This window comes from Aedes albopictus, unplaced genomic scaffold, assembly GCF_035046485.1.
Source record: "Aedes albopictus strain Foshan unplaced genomic scaffold, AalbF5 HiC_scaffold_492, whole genome shotgun sequence".
In the NCBI taxonomy this organism is placed as follows: domain Eukaryota; kingdom Metazoa; phylum Arthropoda; class Insecta; order Diptera; family Culicidae; genus Aedes; species Aedes albopictus.
Window position 1 is genome coordinate 2,253 of NW_026917301.1, and position 16,241 is coordinate 18,493.

General features: G+C 40.9%; 1 protein-coding gene across 1 annotated transcript; it reads left to right on the forward strand.

Annotated features, from left to right (window-relative positions):
* The first annotated feature begins 3,891 nt into the window (after positions 1-3,891).
* LOC109413261 (nose resistant to fluoxetine protein 6-like) lies at positions 3,892-16,025 on the forward strand. Its single transcript, XM_062843721.1, has 4 exons — positions 3,892-3,907; positions 13,182-13,855; positions 13,920-14,594; positions 14,660-16,025. The coding sequence occupies exons 1-4, from the start codon at positions 3,892-3,894 to the stop codon at positions 14,852-14,854; spliced, it is 1,560 nt and encodes a 519-aa protein (XP_062699705.1). The 3' UTR covers positions 14,855-16,025.
* The last annotated feature ends 216 nt before the right edge of the window (positions 16,026-16,241 follow it).

Sequence of the window (16,241 nt, forward strand, 5' to 3'; positions counted from 1 at the left end):
AGAGGAAGCTCTCAGTTAATAACTGTGGAAGTGCTCATAGAACACTAAGCTGAGAAGCAGGCTTTGTCCCAATGAGGACGTTACGCCAAGAAGAGAGAGAGATGTATTATTTTGTATTGTGGATCATAAAAGCATTTTGAATATCAAGTTCCTCAAGAACCCATTTTATCAAATTTTCCCTGAAATGATCCACGATAGGAATTCACATGGTATATGCTTGAATAAAACTCATAACTGCAGCTTACATTTGTTATGTTAACGCTGTTAGCGTTCACTCTAGATATTTACCCTTCCTTGATTCATATGCTATTCTTTTGATAAGCAAAGAACAGTTTATGATTTAAAGAAGGGGAAATCTCTGTTTGTAGGCCAAATGGTCATTAGTTCGAAACGATTAGAAAACAGCCCTCGGAAAATCAACATGTCATTAGAAAATAATATTTGACAGAAAAGTTTGCAGATTTTTTACCAAGCAGAACATCCCATTATTAAAAGAAGGAAAAAATCTTAGATGTAGACTTAGAATCCATCACTCAATCATGTAAGAGTGTAATTTAAAAGAACATCATATAATCAAAACAAGGACAAAACTTATATGCATAGTTAGTAGTTCGAACGCCAACAAAATATGCAGCAGTGCAACTCAAAAGAACAGCCTTTGAAGAGAAGAAGGGAAATATCCGAAGGATAGGTTATAGTTTGGCCACCAAACAACACAGTGATACTATGTCTGTTAAAGAAACTCTACCCCCTTACCATAAGTACAATAGTTCCCTAAAGGTTATAGGTGGAAAGATGGATTCACGGGTCTCCTATGGAGTTACTAGTTCGTCCGCAACAAACTGAATAACATTTCAACTCCAACTCGAAAAAGTAGCCTCTTATGAAAAGAATGAATACATTCTATGGAGAAATTACCAGTTCAGTTAGTACCAGCCGACCAACTCATCAACAGTTCACGGGTGGACAATGTAAATTCGAAAGAACAGCCTATTTTAAAAAGAAGGCAAATCTAAAAAGAAGTGGATAATACTTGCGGTATGAATGCCAGTTTGTGTCCGTGTATATAAGTAGCTGATTTTGCATTTTTTGGGCGGATTGGCGTTCGGGCTAATTGGATGGAGCCGTAAAAGAACAGGATATCAACAAAAAATCCTTTTATTAAAATAGCATTGTGACAGCCAGTTAGTCCTGTTACCAGAGTGCTTGATGATCACTCAGTCTGATGATTATTAGGTCTAACCAAAGCCTGCTATATGATATCGCGCCATAACATATGTATTTATTATTGACAAAACATATGGGGATCCAGTACACATTTTTTTTTTTAATTTTTCGGGTAAATGTCGTATTCGGGTAAATGTCGTATTCGGGTAAATGTCGCATTCGGGTAAATGTCGTATTCGGGTATTTGTCGCATTCGGGTTTTTGTCGCATTCGGGTAAATGACGTTCGGGTAAATGTCATTCGGGTAAATGTCTTTCGGGTAAATGGTTTTCGGGTAAATGTTATAGAACCTTGCATGAATCTTTCAAAATACTCTAAAGTACTTTTGAAAACATGCTCGTAGACAACACTGTAAGAATACCTGATGGAGTGTTTAGCGAAATACTGAATGACACACTTGCGTTAACCACTTGAAAGATTCTTGAAGACAAATTATTATTCAGAAAGGGTTTTTTTAAGAAAATGGTAAAGCAATCTTTAAAGGACTTCCTAAGGGATTACTTGATGAAATTTCTTAATAAATTCAACATTATTCTTTGAAAATAATCTTACGCTCATTGATGGAACTCCGGGATGTGTCCTTGCAGAAATCCCCGAAGAAATTCATAAAAGAATACAGAAAATAATTTTTAACCTTCCGTCAGTCAGTTGGCCACCACCGCCAGCATCACGCTAATGCTGAGTTCGAAAGTCGAGATTTTTTTTGAATGTTTTGTACCAAATATGGCGTGATCATTTGAGAGTTAGAAGGATAGACTTTATCATTGTAAAATATGTACACTCCCGTTCAAAAGTTTGGGGTCACCCCTCAATATGAAGTATCGGCCAAAAGTTTGGGGTCACTTTCGTAAAACATGTAAAAGTGATTTGGTGATATCTTCGTCATCTATAGTTCAATTTTAATTCTTCTTGGCTTATATGAAACAAAATGAATGATACTTCCTCCGATCAAATCTCCAAAAAAAATCTTCAGATTTTTTATTAATAGTTTCTTCTTCCATGGAATCTATCAAAAACTCGGCCAGAGGTTTACTTATGGGGATTTTTTCTAGCATATTTAGAATAGGGACTTTTTTAAGGACAAACGTCTTAAAATCCCGGTTCAACAGTGCATCAAAACTTCAAACGCACAAATCTCAAGAAACAAGCTTCAAACAACAATGCATTTTTTTATTCTGTTCTTGCTCACTTGTGATAAGCTTAAAATAAGAAGCTCAGGTGCGCTGGTTTTGTTTACGAAGAGATTTGTGCCCTCAAAATCGTGAGTAGGTGCCAAAGTCGGCCATTATGGCGGCCATATTGGGATTCTAACAAGTCTGTCCTTAAGAAAACTCCCTAAAAGTTCCTTCAATTTTTTTTCTTGTTCAGATTCAGCTGTAGGGGTTCAAGAAATTCATCCAGCGGTTTCTTCCAAAGATGCCTTCAGTAATGCGTACAGATATTTTTTTTTTCACGAACTCCTCCAGAGATATCTTCAAGACTTTCTCCAATGATATTTATGAAAATTACTAAAGGAGCGTCTCAAGGAATTCCTTCAGAAATTCATTTATGTTTTTAGTCATTCCACTAGGTATTTCTCTAGAGGTTTCTGCAGAAACTAATAAAGAGATTCCTTTAAAGGTTGCTTCAGGTATTTTTTTTTTCAATTTCATTTATTTGATAGGTCCATACGCCCGGAAGCTTAACGGGACCGAGAAACTATGTTTTTACAATAAAATAACAGACGAATTGGAGTCACAGTCGCTCTGTGATCCCAGAATAGCACCATACACTTTCTTCTTCTCTTTTCCACGCTTGGTCGACAGCCGCCGCTTGTTTGTACCGTCACAGCTTTCGTACGGAGAAGATGAGCTATCGTCGTGATCGTTCCCAACGTCGTCGTCGTCGTCGTCACCATCGGTGTTTGTTCTTTGCTGCGGTACTAGCTTCGTAGCTACATTGTTCGGTTGAGGCTCGCTTTCAGCAAACGCACGGTTACCTCTTGCTTCGACCGATGGACTGATTGGTGGGAAATCAGCCTCGTCGAATTTCTGCTCGGTGGATGATGATTGATTAGTAACTGTGGCGGCGGCGGCGGGATGTATGTTAGAGGAAGTTACTTCCAAACATTTCTGCTGCGGATGGACAGGCTTGCAGCACCATCTACACGTCTTAACCTGGTTTGGATGGAATACGGTGGCAATTTCATTGCCGATAGTAATGAACGACGGGATGGGCTGTTTGAGTCTTATCTGAAGCACTCGGACACCGTTGAAAACACCGGGAAAATAGTTCTTCCATCGTTCACCTTGTATCGATATCACATCACCGAACCTTCTCATATACTCCGCCACAGCTACATGGGGTATGGATGGAGGAAGGTCGCACACACGAACTGTAACAGCCTCGCTATCCACATACACGGGGATCTTGAACGGCCTGCCATTGCACACAATAGACCGTTGAATATTGTGCGCTTTTTCATACCGCAGCGCCGTTTCGTTGTCTATCATCTCAATAAAGACACAGTTGCGGGTGTTGTGTAGTTGAATACACTTTACGTCCGCGAGATTTAGTTTGATTTCCTTTTCCAGGAAACACTCGATTTTACTTAATTCAGGTCGCGTAGGAAGAACGCTAAAATCAACCACTAGACTATTTTTTCGAATAGAGCTCATTTTAACAATGGAAGAAAAGCGATGTACGGGAGCGATATGCAAACACGACCGAAAGCTGTGAGCGAAGGCTGTCAACTGCTTCAGGTATTTCTTCAGAAATTCCAACAGGATTTGAACCAAGTATACCTTTAGGAATTTTTCACGAATCCGAGTCGTGAATAAATTCTGAAATTTCTTCAGAATTAATTTCTAGATTTTTTTTTTGTTTTTATTTTTGTGTATTTTAACTTTAATGCAATAATTCCTAGATATTCTTACAGCAAATTCCTTTGGAAAATTCTCATGAGTTTTTCTAGAATTTTTTGCAGAGCTGAAGTGTTTTCCTTCCAGAAGAGATTCATGAATTCCTCAGGATTTTTGGTAAAGGATTTCTTCGGGACTTATTCTTAATACTTATTATGAATTCTCATAAAAAAAATCCACCAAGCGTGTTTCCAGGTATTCCTTCAGGAATTTCTTTAGGAACTTCAGATATTCCTTCAAGGATTAAAAAAGTATCTCCGAAGGATTCCATCAGAAATACCTCCACGTATTCCTTTTAAAACTGTCTCAGGAATCTCCTCAGAAATATCTTCTGAGACTGCCTCAGTAGCTTAAGAAATTCTACATGAATGTCAGAAAGGCATTTCTTAAGAAAATTTTCCATGGATTTATTTTTTCAGATATTCATCTAAAATGTTTTTTTTATTATTTCGTTTCTTTTGGAATTTTTCCAAGGGTTCTCCAGGAATCACATGAAGATTTCATCAGGCATAACTGAAGAAATCTCCAGAAGGTTTTTAAATTTATTTTGCTGTTCCATCAGAAATATCTCCTGATATCCCTTTGGAAATGCTTCTAAAAATTCTTTTAGATTTTTACGGAAATATTTTATGAAATGTCATGAGTACTAGAGAAACTATGCAAGGGTTCCCAGAAAGAATTTCCAAAGAATTGCCTGGAAAGATTAGATTTTCCTGAAAGAGTAGTCAAAGGACTGAAGGAATTATTGAATACATTTTAACTCTTAATAAATTTCTAGAAGGATGCTTGGAGGAAGCACTGAAGCAAGTCCTGGCAGAGTTCCTGGAGATTTCTTGGAAGAATTTCTTACAAAGACTAAAATATATTAGTGGAGAAAAATCTTTGAAGCAATCCTTAGAGCTCAGAGGAATTTTCGAAGAAACATTTAGCAGCAGACATTTAAACAAATATGGAAGAGTAATTGAAGAAATTACCAAAATCAATTTTTAAAGAAATTGAATTTTAAGATGGAAACTCTGAAGCAATGCCTAAAAAACTGAAGATTGCACTGCAATTAAAACAAAATCTTAAGGTATTCCTGGCGAAACACCGAGAAAAAAAACCTTAATTAATCCACCTAGCGGTGATGGCTCCTTTCTCGTGCCTTCGAAACATAATTGCAATAAAACTTATATGAAATGTTGATGAACATCGCACTTACATACAATTAACAGAAATCCATTTCATGATACCAGAAATCATATCGTTTATCTGGCTTTTAATATTTGAGCCTCAAACGCTTAAGAAAAAGCCGCTATCTTGAATTTGAAGCCGCCATTTAGGATTTAAGGTTGCCATCTTGGATGTTCTCGTCGCCATTTTAGGAGTCCAGACATCTTCCCCATGTCAAATATCCCCATATAGCATGCTTTAAGAGCCTTAAACTCTATTAAACAGCCGACATCTTGAATTTGGAGCCGCCATCTTGAACATTTGGCTGTCATCTTGAGTTTTAGGCCGACATCGTGGAACTTCTGGTCTCCAGTGTTGATTTCCGCACAAAATTCGTCAACCATGTTAAAGGTTACAAAAATCGCCGCAGTTTGATGTATCGCATGATGGGGCTAGATTCAGTTTTATATACGGCCAGTTCTACCGGTGCTGGTCCGGATCACTGAAATGGTCATAACTTCGGAATGGTCATAACTCCGAGCCTTTTTCCGAAAATCGTTTTTTGAGTGCAACTATAGCCTTTTCAGTACACTTAGTATATGAGAAAGGCAAAACACTACGTTTTGCTTATTTGCTTTAGAAAACTAAGCTATCTAACTAAACCAATAGATTCCAAGATCTTTTTTGGTAGAAAATTTAATAATCTTTCAAATGCGGGCTGCGATAAGTTTGGCTATTTTCATATTATAGCCAGATTGAGGCAAGCAAAGTCAAAAACATGTTAAGTTGAATTACTACGTAACAGTTGAGATTTGACCATATGCGTAGAATTTTTTTTTCACCAGTCTGAACCTGTTTGCTTGTTAACGTTCATAAGGTTATCAAAAAAGCCGCGCTTTGCTGTGTCGCATGCATAGGTTTAGTTTATTTCTATATTAGGCCGCTTTCGGAGGGACATCCGGAACTAGGTACGGCACTACAGGCAGTCCCTAATGAGGTCCTAGCCTATTTCCTTGATAACCAGTCATCAGGCTATCAGAAAAGCTGGTATTTGTTGTATCGCATGCATGTGATTGGTTCTCTTTATATAAAGCCACTTCCGTCGGGACCTCCGGAACCGGTTCCGGACAACTATCGGTTCAGATATGGTCTGATACTGTTTTCCTGCTAACCGTTTATCAGGTTATCGAAAATGCCGCTGTTTGATGTGTCGAATGCATGGGTTTGGTTTACTTCTACATTTGGCCATTTCCTGCGAGACACCTGGAACTGGTTCCGGAATACAACCGGCAGTTCCGTATGTGGTCTGAGCTTACTTCCTTAATAACCGGCCATCAGGTTATTGAAAAAGTCGTGAATTGATGTGTCGCATGCATGGGTTTGGTTCACTATTATATTTGGCCACTTCCTTTGGGACCTCCGGGACCGTTTCCCGACAACTACCGGTTCAGACATGATCTGATACGGTTTTCCTGCTAACCGTTCATCAAATTGTCGAAAAAGCCGCTGTTTGATGTGTCGCATGCATGGGTTATGTTCAATTTGATATTTGGCCCCTTCCGGCGGGACACCCAGAACCGGTTCCGGAACACTACCGGTTCAGATATGGACTGAGACTATTTTCCTGCTTACCGTTCATCAGCTAATCGTAAATGCCGTGGTTTGATGGGTCGCATGCATGGGTTTGTTGCATTTTCATGTCTGGCCCCTTCCAGGGGTACCGGTCCGGGACACCTAAATGGCCATAACTCCGGAACAGCTGGACCGATCTGATCCATTTTCAATAGGACACAATGGGACCAGATTCCGCGTCGAATGAACCGTCGGTCATTAAAATCGGTTGAGATTTACTGCCAAAAAGTGATGTGAGTTTTTTTTTTGTACACACTCACACATACACACACACACACGCACACACATACACACACACATACACACACACACATACACACACACAGACATCACCTTGATTCGTCGAGCTGAGTCGATTGGTATATGTGACTCGACCCTCCGGGCCTTCTATCAAAAAGTCATTTTTGGAGTGAACATATAGCCTTTCCAGTACACTTAGTGTACGAGAAAGGCAAAAAGAAAGAATTTATTGAAGAATCTCTGAAAGGATTCCTTAAGAATCCTCGAGATAATTTTTAAAAGAATTCCTACAGAAAGGTTTCGATAATTCTCAAGAGAAGTATATGTTGTAACCCCAGGAGGAATCTCTGATGAAACATGTGAAGTAGAGATGGGAAAACTGATTCAATTTTGAGAGTGAATCGCCTCCGATTCACTCTAAAAAAAGAGTCGACTCTTTTGATCGATTCAGTAACTCATTTCCGAGATTTGAAGAAAAAATGTCGATTTTCGATGTGAGCCGACTCCTTTTCGTATATTCCTGCTTAGTTTTCAAGAAAATGTGGTTTCATGGCACGGACGTTGACGGACGATATACACAAATGCCTGAGCATGACGTTAGTAAAATGCAGGATCCACAGATTTTCCTTCATTCCATCGAAGAATCGACTCACTCGTGCGAGCCGGCCACACAATATAAGAATGAAAAATGATCAATTGGTGAAGATTACGATATTCTGCGTCGAATCATCATTAAGAGCGCTGCCAATCTAACTTTTTTAGCAACTCGTTGGAATCGTAATGAACATAAGTGAATCGTAACTCTTTTGAAAAGAATCATGGTTCACTCACTCGGTTTCGCGAATCGATTCTTTGAGTCGATTCGCGAGTGAGTTACCCACGTCTAATGTGAAGTGCTGCTCCTCTTGAAGAGAAGCTCCTCTTCAATCTGTTTTCTACATGAAATGATTTTTAAAGAAAACCCTGGAGGAATATCTGAACAAACATTTGGAGGAATATATTGAAGAGTTCTAGATGAATTCCTGGAAATATATTGAAGGATTTTTTTAAGGAATTTCTGAAGATATATTTGGAGGTGATGATGATGATGATGATGATGATGATTGTGTACCCACCATCAGCGCAAGGATTACCTATGGCTGCAGAGTCATACCGGAACGGAATGATCTACCTGATGGTTTGTTGTAGCAGGGTAAGCTAAATTCACTGGAGACCTTCGGAAAGCAACATGATAATTGTTATCTCGTGACAAAGTCTGGCCACCCCACGAACATTTGCCCGGAAACCAGTTCATTTAACTTCCTTAGGCTACCCCTCCGAAATCCCCATATATGTCATGTTCAAATATAAAAAGTAATAAGGAACGAACTCACCGGGTAATCCTGACCAGCTGGTTTTCTATGTTTGGCTTTGGTCTCAGCATGCAAACGGTCCAACCATATTAAATGTGCACTCGTTCACACCGCTCGTTGATTCTCCGATCGTCCATCGAAGAATCCAAAAAAAATACATAAGCGAGAATACCCGACGCACTGAAAAACAATCTCTTGGATACTAGCATTTCCGAACTCGGAATAACGACGAACACGAGCACCACGATGCGGGCAATGTGGTTTCTTGCCACCGAGCCATCGTCGATCGTTTACACAAAGTGCGAACAAAAAACACAAAGAAAAATACGAAAACGCGGGAACGACGAAATGCGGCAAGTTTCAGCCTCCGCGCCCTGCTTGTCACTGACGACCGACGACCGTTCACTCTTCCATCAGCGTTCCACCCAAGTACGAACGAAAACACAAAGAAAAATACGAAAACGCGGTAAAGACGAAATGCGGCGTGTTTCAGCCTCCGCGCCCTGCTTGTCACTGACGACCGACGACCGTTCACTCTTCCATCAGCGTTCCACTCAAGTACGAACGAAAACACAAGAAAAATGCAAAAACGCGGGAACGACGAAATGCGGCATGTTTCAGCCTCCGCGCCCTGTTTCAGCCTCCGCGCCCTGCTTGTCAGTCATCTGAAGATCAGGGTACGAAAAACGGATCACGCCGAAAAACAAACGCTTTGTCCTAAGCGGTGCATGTCGGTAACAAAGGCGCTCCGCAACAAACGCATGTCAAGCGATGAGAGCAATAAAACAAATATCGCTTGCCGTGCGTGTGCCGATATTTCAGCTTTTCTGCTGAAATTTTCGACCCACATCATCGAATTCATGAGCATTAGGACGAATTAAGACTCTTGCCATCCTCAGAGTCGAATTTCAATTGTAAAACAATGCGAAAATCACGATGTGAATAGAACGAGACAAATATTCCTACCGTTTTTGTTGTGAACAAACTCGGGAGCGATTTTGTCATTATCTGCTAACGAAAAAACAAAGCGTTGTTGCCGTGCCTTCTTTGTTGCCTATTTTTCGCTTGCGGTGCCATATTCTGCGTACACTGCTGAAGATATATTTGGAGGTACTCATAAAAAATGTTCCTGCAATAATTTCAGAAAAAGTCGTAAAAATTTTATACTCAGTTATGGCCGCATTTCTTTTTACAGTATTTTTAAGGAATTATTAGAGAAATTTAATAAGTAATTTCTAAGTAACTCCTTGGTCCCTTGGTTTTTTCATTCATTTTATTTATTTCAAGATAGTATAACACTTGTACTAACATTCAGAGACCCTACTGAAACAAAGTTTCTTTAAAAGGGTCTGGGAATTTCCTAGCATAATGGCATCTTAAAGTTTACAAACTTATTCATAACTTATACAACAAATTTAGCTTAAAAATAGGGGAAAAATTCAAATCTCTAACGTATGATGAAATTCATGATATTGTTTTTCACGTGAGTTCTTAGTTTTCGCTTAAAAATTAAAATTGAAGCAGCATTTTTCACATCATTGGGTAAACTGTTGAACAAATCAGGCCCTACATTCTGAAAGCGCCTTCTTCCTATTTCACTTCTAAATCCCATTCGTTGAAGTAGATGAGCATAACGTGTCGGGTATTGGTCAGTAGCAGCATTGAATGACCAGTTGTGGTGAAGATTCAGTTGGTTGACGACTTTCAACATGATGGTGCATATTTGGTTGGTAAACAGTCCGCGTATCGGCAAGATGTTATGTTCCGTGGTACTGTACAGATCGTTGGTCGGGTATAGAAAGGGTAGCTTGAATATTGCTTTAAGGCAGCGGTTTTGTTGAACTTGAACTTCCTTGAGGTGAGTGTTGCAAGATGAACCCCAGATAGCGATTCCGTACTGGTAACGAGAGTGTATAAATGCGAAGTAGATTTTGAGAAGTACGTGTTGTGGTACAAATCTTGACAATTTTCGCAGCATTCCACATAACGACGAGCAACTTGACAAAACCTTTCGTATGTGGACATCCCATCGTAGCCGACTATCGATATGAATTTGGTTTTAGATCCACAAACTCACTGGTCCATGGATTGATTTATCTAGAATGAAAACTACAAAATACTTAAGAGCAGTAAAAAAGTCACACACACACAGGTCCGAATTAAGGATTGTGGGGGCCCCTCGGAGAGATGAGCATTTATTTTTCTTTATTTTCGAACAATATGAATAATAAAGTTAATGTTAGCAACCAAAAAAGGGTTTTGTGGGGTTCCCTGACCCCTCCCCCTCCCGGCGCGCTCTTAGATCCGGCCCTGCATTCATGTATGATTTTTTTAAATTATGGTAACCTCGGTTTCATCCGAAGAATCTGTCAAAATTTTCTAGCGAAATTCTCATGCCCATGCGACCAACGCGACTTGATAGCCACAGTAAACGCGATAAAGTAAAGGAAATGACGTTTCCGCTATTTTTATATCTACAAGCCGTACTGATTCATCGAGTTGATCGCTAACAAATTGGTCATCAGACTATACGGCAAATTTGTTGAAGAGGCAAGCCCGTGCACAAGGGTGGAATTTTGGGGGTTAAACCCCTCCCTTTGCCAATGTTTCATACACTAGGCGCCCCTCCACCCTTTGCCAAAATAAGGGAAAAACCCATCCCTTGTCGCATTTACTGTGCACGGGCCTGTGAAAGGAGTAGATTCACCCCGGTACTGAGAGGAGTTGTCCTACGAGGACATCCAAGAGGGCATCCTAAATTCGTTGGCCTCTCCTATTGCGCCATCGAAATCAAGTGGCACCCAATGTACCAGAAAGCGATTTTCTGATGGAGGTGGAGATGGAGAGAACATGTTGTCGTGCGCAACCTGCAACGAATTCGATCGAGAAGACCTCAACGAAACTATTGTGCGAAAATCTGAGTGGTCCAATATAGAGTAGGATCTGGGACCATTTGGACAGAAGCACCTATTTTGGGCACGTCTGCTATAACTCAGCCAATTTTAAACCGATTGACTTGATTTTTGAGACACGATCAGATACGCAGAGTATCTAGCCATGTGCAAAAATTTAAGTCAATTGGTTTGAAATTGACTTAGTTATATCAGCAAATGCCCAAAATAGGTGCTTCTGCCCAAATGATTCCAGACCCTATAACATCACAGTAGTGATACCGCGAAATGACCAGCATGTCCCTGAACCAACAACGAACAACAAGATAGTTAATGAATCCGAGAGGGATTCATGGAAGACAATCATGGGTAAAAATATGCAACCGCATCGTCAGAATTTGACCTGAACCGTTGGGACCCGACGGAAGGCCGCCGGTTCAAAGAGAAGCTGGATGAGCATTGGTGTGCAGTGTTGCGAATACTCACTTGCAAGAGTGATACTCATTTGCTTCTGTCTCAGTCCGGAAGCATGCTATCAAAAAATGATGTTAGAAGGGCTTTTAGATTGTTGTTTAATCTAAAAGTTTGCCGAATAATGTAAAGGTCGTAGACGCATACCAAAGTTGTGAGAGAACTGTGAGTACGAGGTGAGTAAAATTCGTGTAATTTATACTCACCTTGTGCTCACAGCTCTCTCACGGTTTTGGTATGCGTCTGCGACCTTTACTTTATTTGGCAAACTTTAAGATTAAACTACAATCTAAAACCCCTTCAAACATCATTTTTTGATAGCATGCTTCTGGACTGAGATAGAGCAAGTGAGTATATTTTTTTGTGAATGAGTATTCCCAACACTGTTGGCGTGTCACGCGTTACAAGGCGCCATTGGTCACTCAAGGCTTCAGTTGGAGGCAAAACAAGTAACTTTTCTCTCTGTCTTAACCATTGCCACTCATCGTAAATTTTAAGCGAAGCAAGTCATAATCAAAACGGCCTATCTACAGGGACGGAAACAGTGCACATATGAAGGGATAGACATGCATACCCAGCGAGGTTTACCAGCATAATAGCATAACCGGGTTGAAGCAGCCCGAACGAACCTGAATCCGGACAATCGAAAGCAGATTGAAGAAGGATTTGTCCTGTGACTGCAGACGCGTGTTTATATGTGGGTACTAGTGGAAACAAACAGCGTTCAACACGAGCACGAGGCCAGATGTAGTGATCAATGTATCGAAACTTGGACAGAAAATAAGCAATCCAGATACCGCCGATTGGGCTGAAGCGAAGCGAAAGATCCGTTACCTCCTGGCAATGAAGCATTTTCGGTTCGAATTGGATGGCTCACATTGGGTGGTGGTACAATCAGTTGGGTAGCGAGAATGCACACCTGTGTTGTTTTGTCATCGATAGAAGTCAATCAAATATGTGATTTCTGCAAACGGTCAAGTTTCCCCATACAAACTTCAACCTTGTTAAACGTCTCCTTAGACTTAATCGATTTCAGTAAAAATTTTGACCGTAGCTTCTGGAAGTTCAAAACTACAGATTCAGGTGGTTGGAATTTGCATTTTTCGGATTTTTATGTGTTTTATGAAAGTGTGGGCTACCCTGCTTGTCCCTTGAAGAAGGAACAATACATGGAAATTATTACGTTATTATTCATTAGATTTTGGATACAATCACTAATGCCTTTGTTTATTTTAACTTGCTCTGTTCAGTCACAGAGTAATACCCAAACAATAAATGTAACCTCTCTAATCCCAGCATTTTCTTATAATTTTCAGACTTTTTGGAAATATGTTTCTTCACCGTGGTAGCAATACTCATACTCCTGGTTTGCTACTCAACCTGGTTCGACTTGTCGCTTCAATCGGCCCAGCGATATCCGGACAAATACTTCAGTAAATCCCATACCACTAGTCGCAACCGGCTGCTCTCCGCTTTCTCCATTCCTCGGAACCTCCGACGCATAGGAGATAGTCCTGACACAGAAATCCGTAAGGAGTTGAACTTCCTCGAATCGTTCCGCTTCATCCAAATGCATCGCATCGTCACGCTTCACATCGTTATGGCCTTGGTCAAGGCCCCCAAGAGCAATCCGGACGACCTTGAACGCATGGTCTATAAACCGGCCGCCATCCATTATGTCGCCGAATTCCAGAACTACGTACAAACTTTTTTCTCCATCACTGGAATGCTGTTGACGATCAATTTTCTGGAGCACATTCGGAAGAACCCTCAATTTGATATGAAATACTTTTGGGAACGGATCCGAGCACGGCTGTACCGAATAATTCCGGCTTATCTGTTCATCATGCTGCTGGAAACTTCCATCAATCGACGATTCATGAACGGACCTCTGGCACAGCTAACGGTTGGACAATCCAGAGCCATTTGTCGTCAAAATTGGTGGACTAATCTGCTGTTTCTGAACAACTACATCGATACCGATAAACCGGTTTGTATTATGCCCTGCATTCAACGTTGAAAATGTATCTAATCCCTAATCCCTTCCTTTTCAGTGTCTTATTCAATCGTGGTACTTGGCCGCTGATCTGCAGCTGTTCGTATTTGCCCTCGGTTGCCTAATGTTAATCTGGCGATGGCCATTCATGAAGAAATACATTCTTGCCGCTGGTTTTGCATGGGGAATCATCATTACCACGATCGTTGCCTACACACGTCGTATCCCACCGGTCATGACAGAAGACCTCAAGCTGTACGACAACTACAACTTCGGTCACCCATACTTCCAACTTTATCAACCGTTTCACATGAACATCACCATCTACTTTGCCGGAATGATCGCCGGTTTCGTGTACCATCGGTTCCGCGAGTCGCGCAAAGAGTTTTTCAAATCTCGGCTGCAGTTCAACATGCTGCAAATCACCGTGTTCATGTACTTCTTTACTTTGGCTACCGATTGGTGGGTGGTTCTACACCAATCTTCGATCCCGCCACTTCTGTTGGCGATCTACGCCACCTGGTTCAAACACGCCTGGGGACTCCTGTGCACCATGATCCAAGTCCGGACGGCTCTCGCCACCAGTTGGTCCCGCTTCCGGAGCTTTTTTAGTCACCCGATTTTCATCGTGCTCGGAAAGTTGTGCTACAGCTTCTATCTGATCCACTTCACCGTGATAGTGCAGATTGTAGGCTCATCCAAACAGCCAATCTTCTTCAGTATGAGGGTGATTGTAAGTACCGGGTATTAACTGAATTCGAGAAATTCCTTCATTGATCTTCTTTCAATTGTTTTCAGATGGAATACATGATGACGGTCTGCATGTACACGCTATTTTTCGGAACGCTGCTGTGCATCCTGATCGAGCTGCCTTCAAATGTGGCCCTGCGGGAACTGTTCGAGTCGACACCGGAAAAGAAACCTATCGGGAACGGCGATGCCGGTACGAATGTACCGAACGGGAAATCACAACTTAATGCTACTAGTGACTGAAAACCAAATGTTTTTATTATTAGGAATTGTGTAAAAAAATACTCAATTAAAGCTGTGCTTTATAAGAATGTTCAAAAATGGAATTTTATGTATGTATACTTTCATCCGCCACTGTAAATACATTCGCAGCAGAGAGAATGGTTGGTGCTAACCATCCCGTCCGCTCACACAACTTGAGTAGAGAGTGAGACCGGCTTGTTTGTTGCTCTCGCATTGAAGTCATCACTGATGATCGCGCGATCGATCGAGTGCTTTGCTTCGTCTCCAAGCTCTGCGGGGTGGAGAACCGCCGCGATCGTCGTCGCCATAGTAACGAACGACGCTTCTCGCCGGTCACGTAGCACCGGGCGGCGGGCAAGCACGCGAAGAAAGCTACCAAAACAAAAGCGACGATCGTGTGGTGTTCGGCATCGCTTTTGTTGTAGGTCAACGTTTGCTGCCGCGATGATCGTTTCGCTAGTTCGTGTTGGTTGGGGAAGAGGTGAGCAAGGCAGACAAGAAAAGATTTGCGCGTGTTTTGATTTTTTAGGGTTTTCGGTGATTACCGTCTAGTCGTACGATCGGATGGGCAGCTGGAATTTTTGAAGTGAGTAATTATACATGGGGATGATTGCCATCTCATCGTTTTTTGTGTGATTTTTATATGTAGGAAATGCGAAGAATGACGCGCATTTTCTTATTTGAATAGATAACTTATTCGTGACATGCGAAGATATTTTCGGTTACCATGATAAAGAAGGTAGTAATCGATTGAAATATATTTTTTGCAAGTCACCTATTGTAATCGCTCGCGTTCTAAAACTAGCAATCAAATCAATTTCTTCGTAACCTTGCGTGATTTAAGTTGAACTACGAATTGAGCGATCGTTTTCAGAGTAAACATAACCATATTTTGAATACCACTTCATAACTTATGGTGTTAATCATTAAAATAAAGAATTACCGATGAGTTCACGTCCATTACCGCATTTATCTAACGCCGACAAACTAAATGATCCTTCATATTCATATGGATCGTCCCATTTTGCTGAATGACGTGGGTACTTATCTGTTCTGACGTACATTAGTTTGCAATGATGATCCATTTGACGTTTGACGTAATTTCTAAGAAAGCAAATAATGATTTGTATGGGTATTGTTGGAGATTGACAAACGAAGAACACGTCATTGAGACAATCGGACAATTGAACCACCGAATGTGCATCAGTCATTGCTCTTGTAGCTGATTGAACTGAGCAAGATCCGTTCGTCATAGGACAGAACGTTCTGGAATTTTATTTCAAGGCTAGAAACTAACCTCTCGCAGGTTAGTGGAATTCTAACTCCGTTCCGTTCTCGTCTGGTACACTTTAGATTGTTTTTTTTTTCCTTTTTCTTCTACGGCATC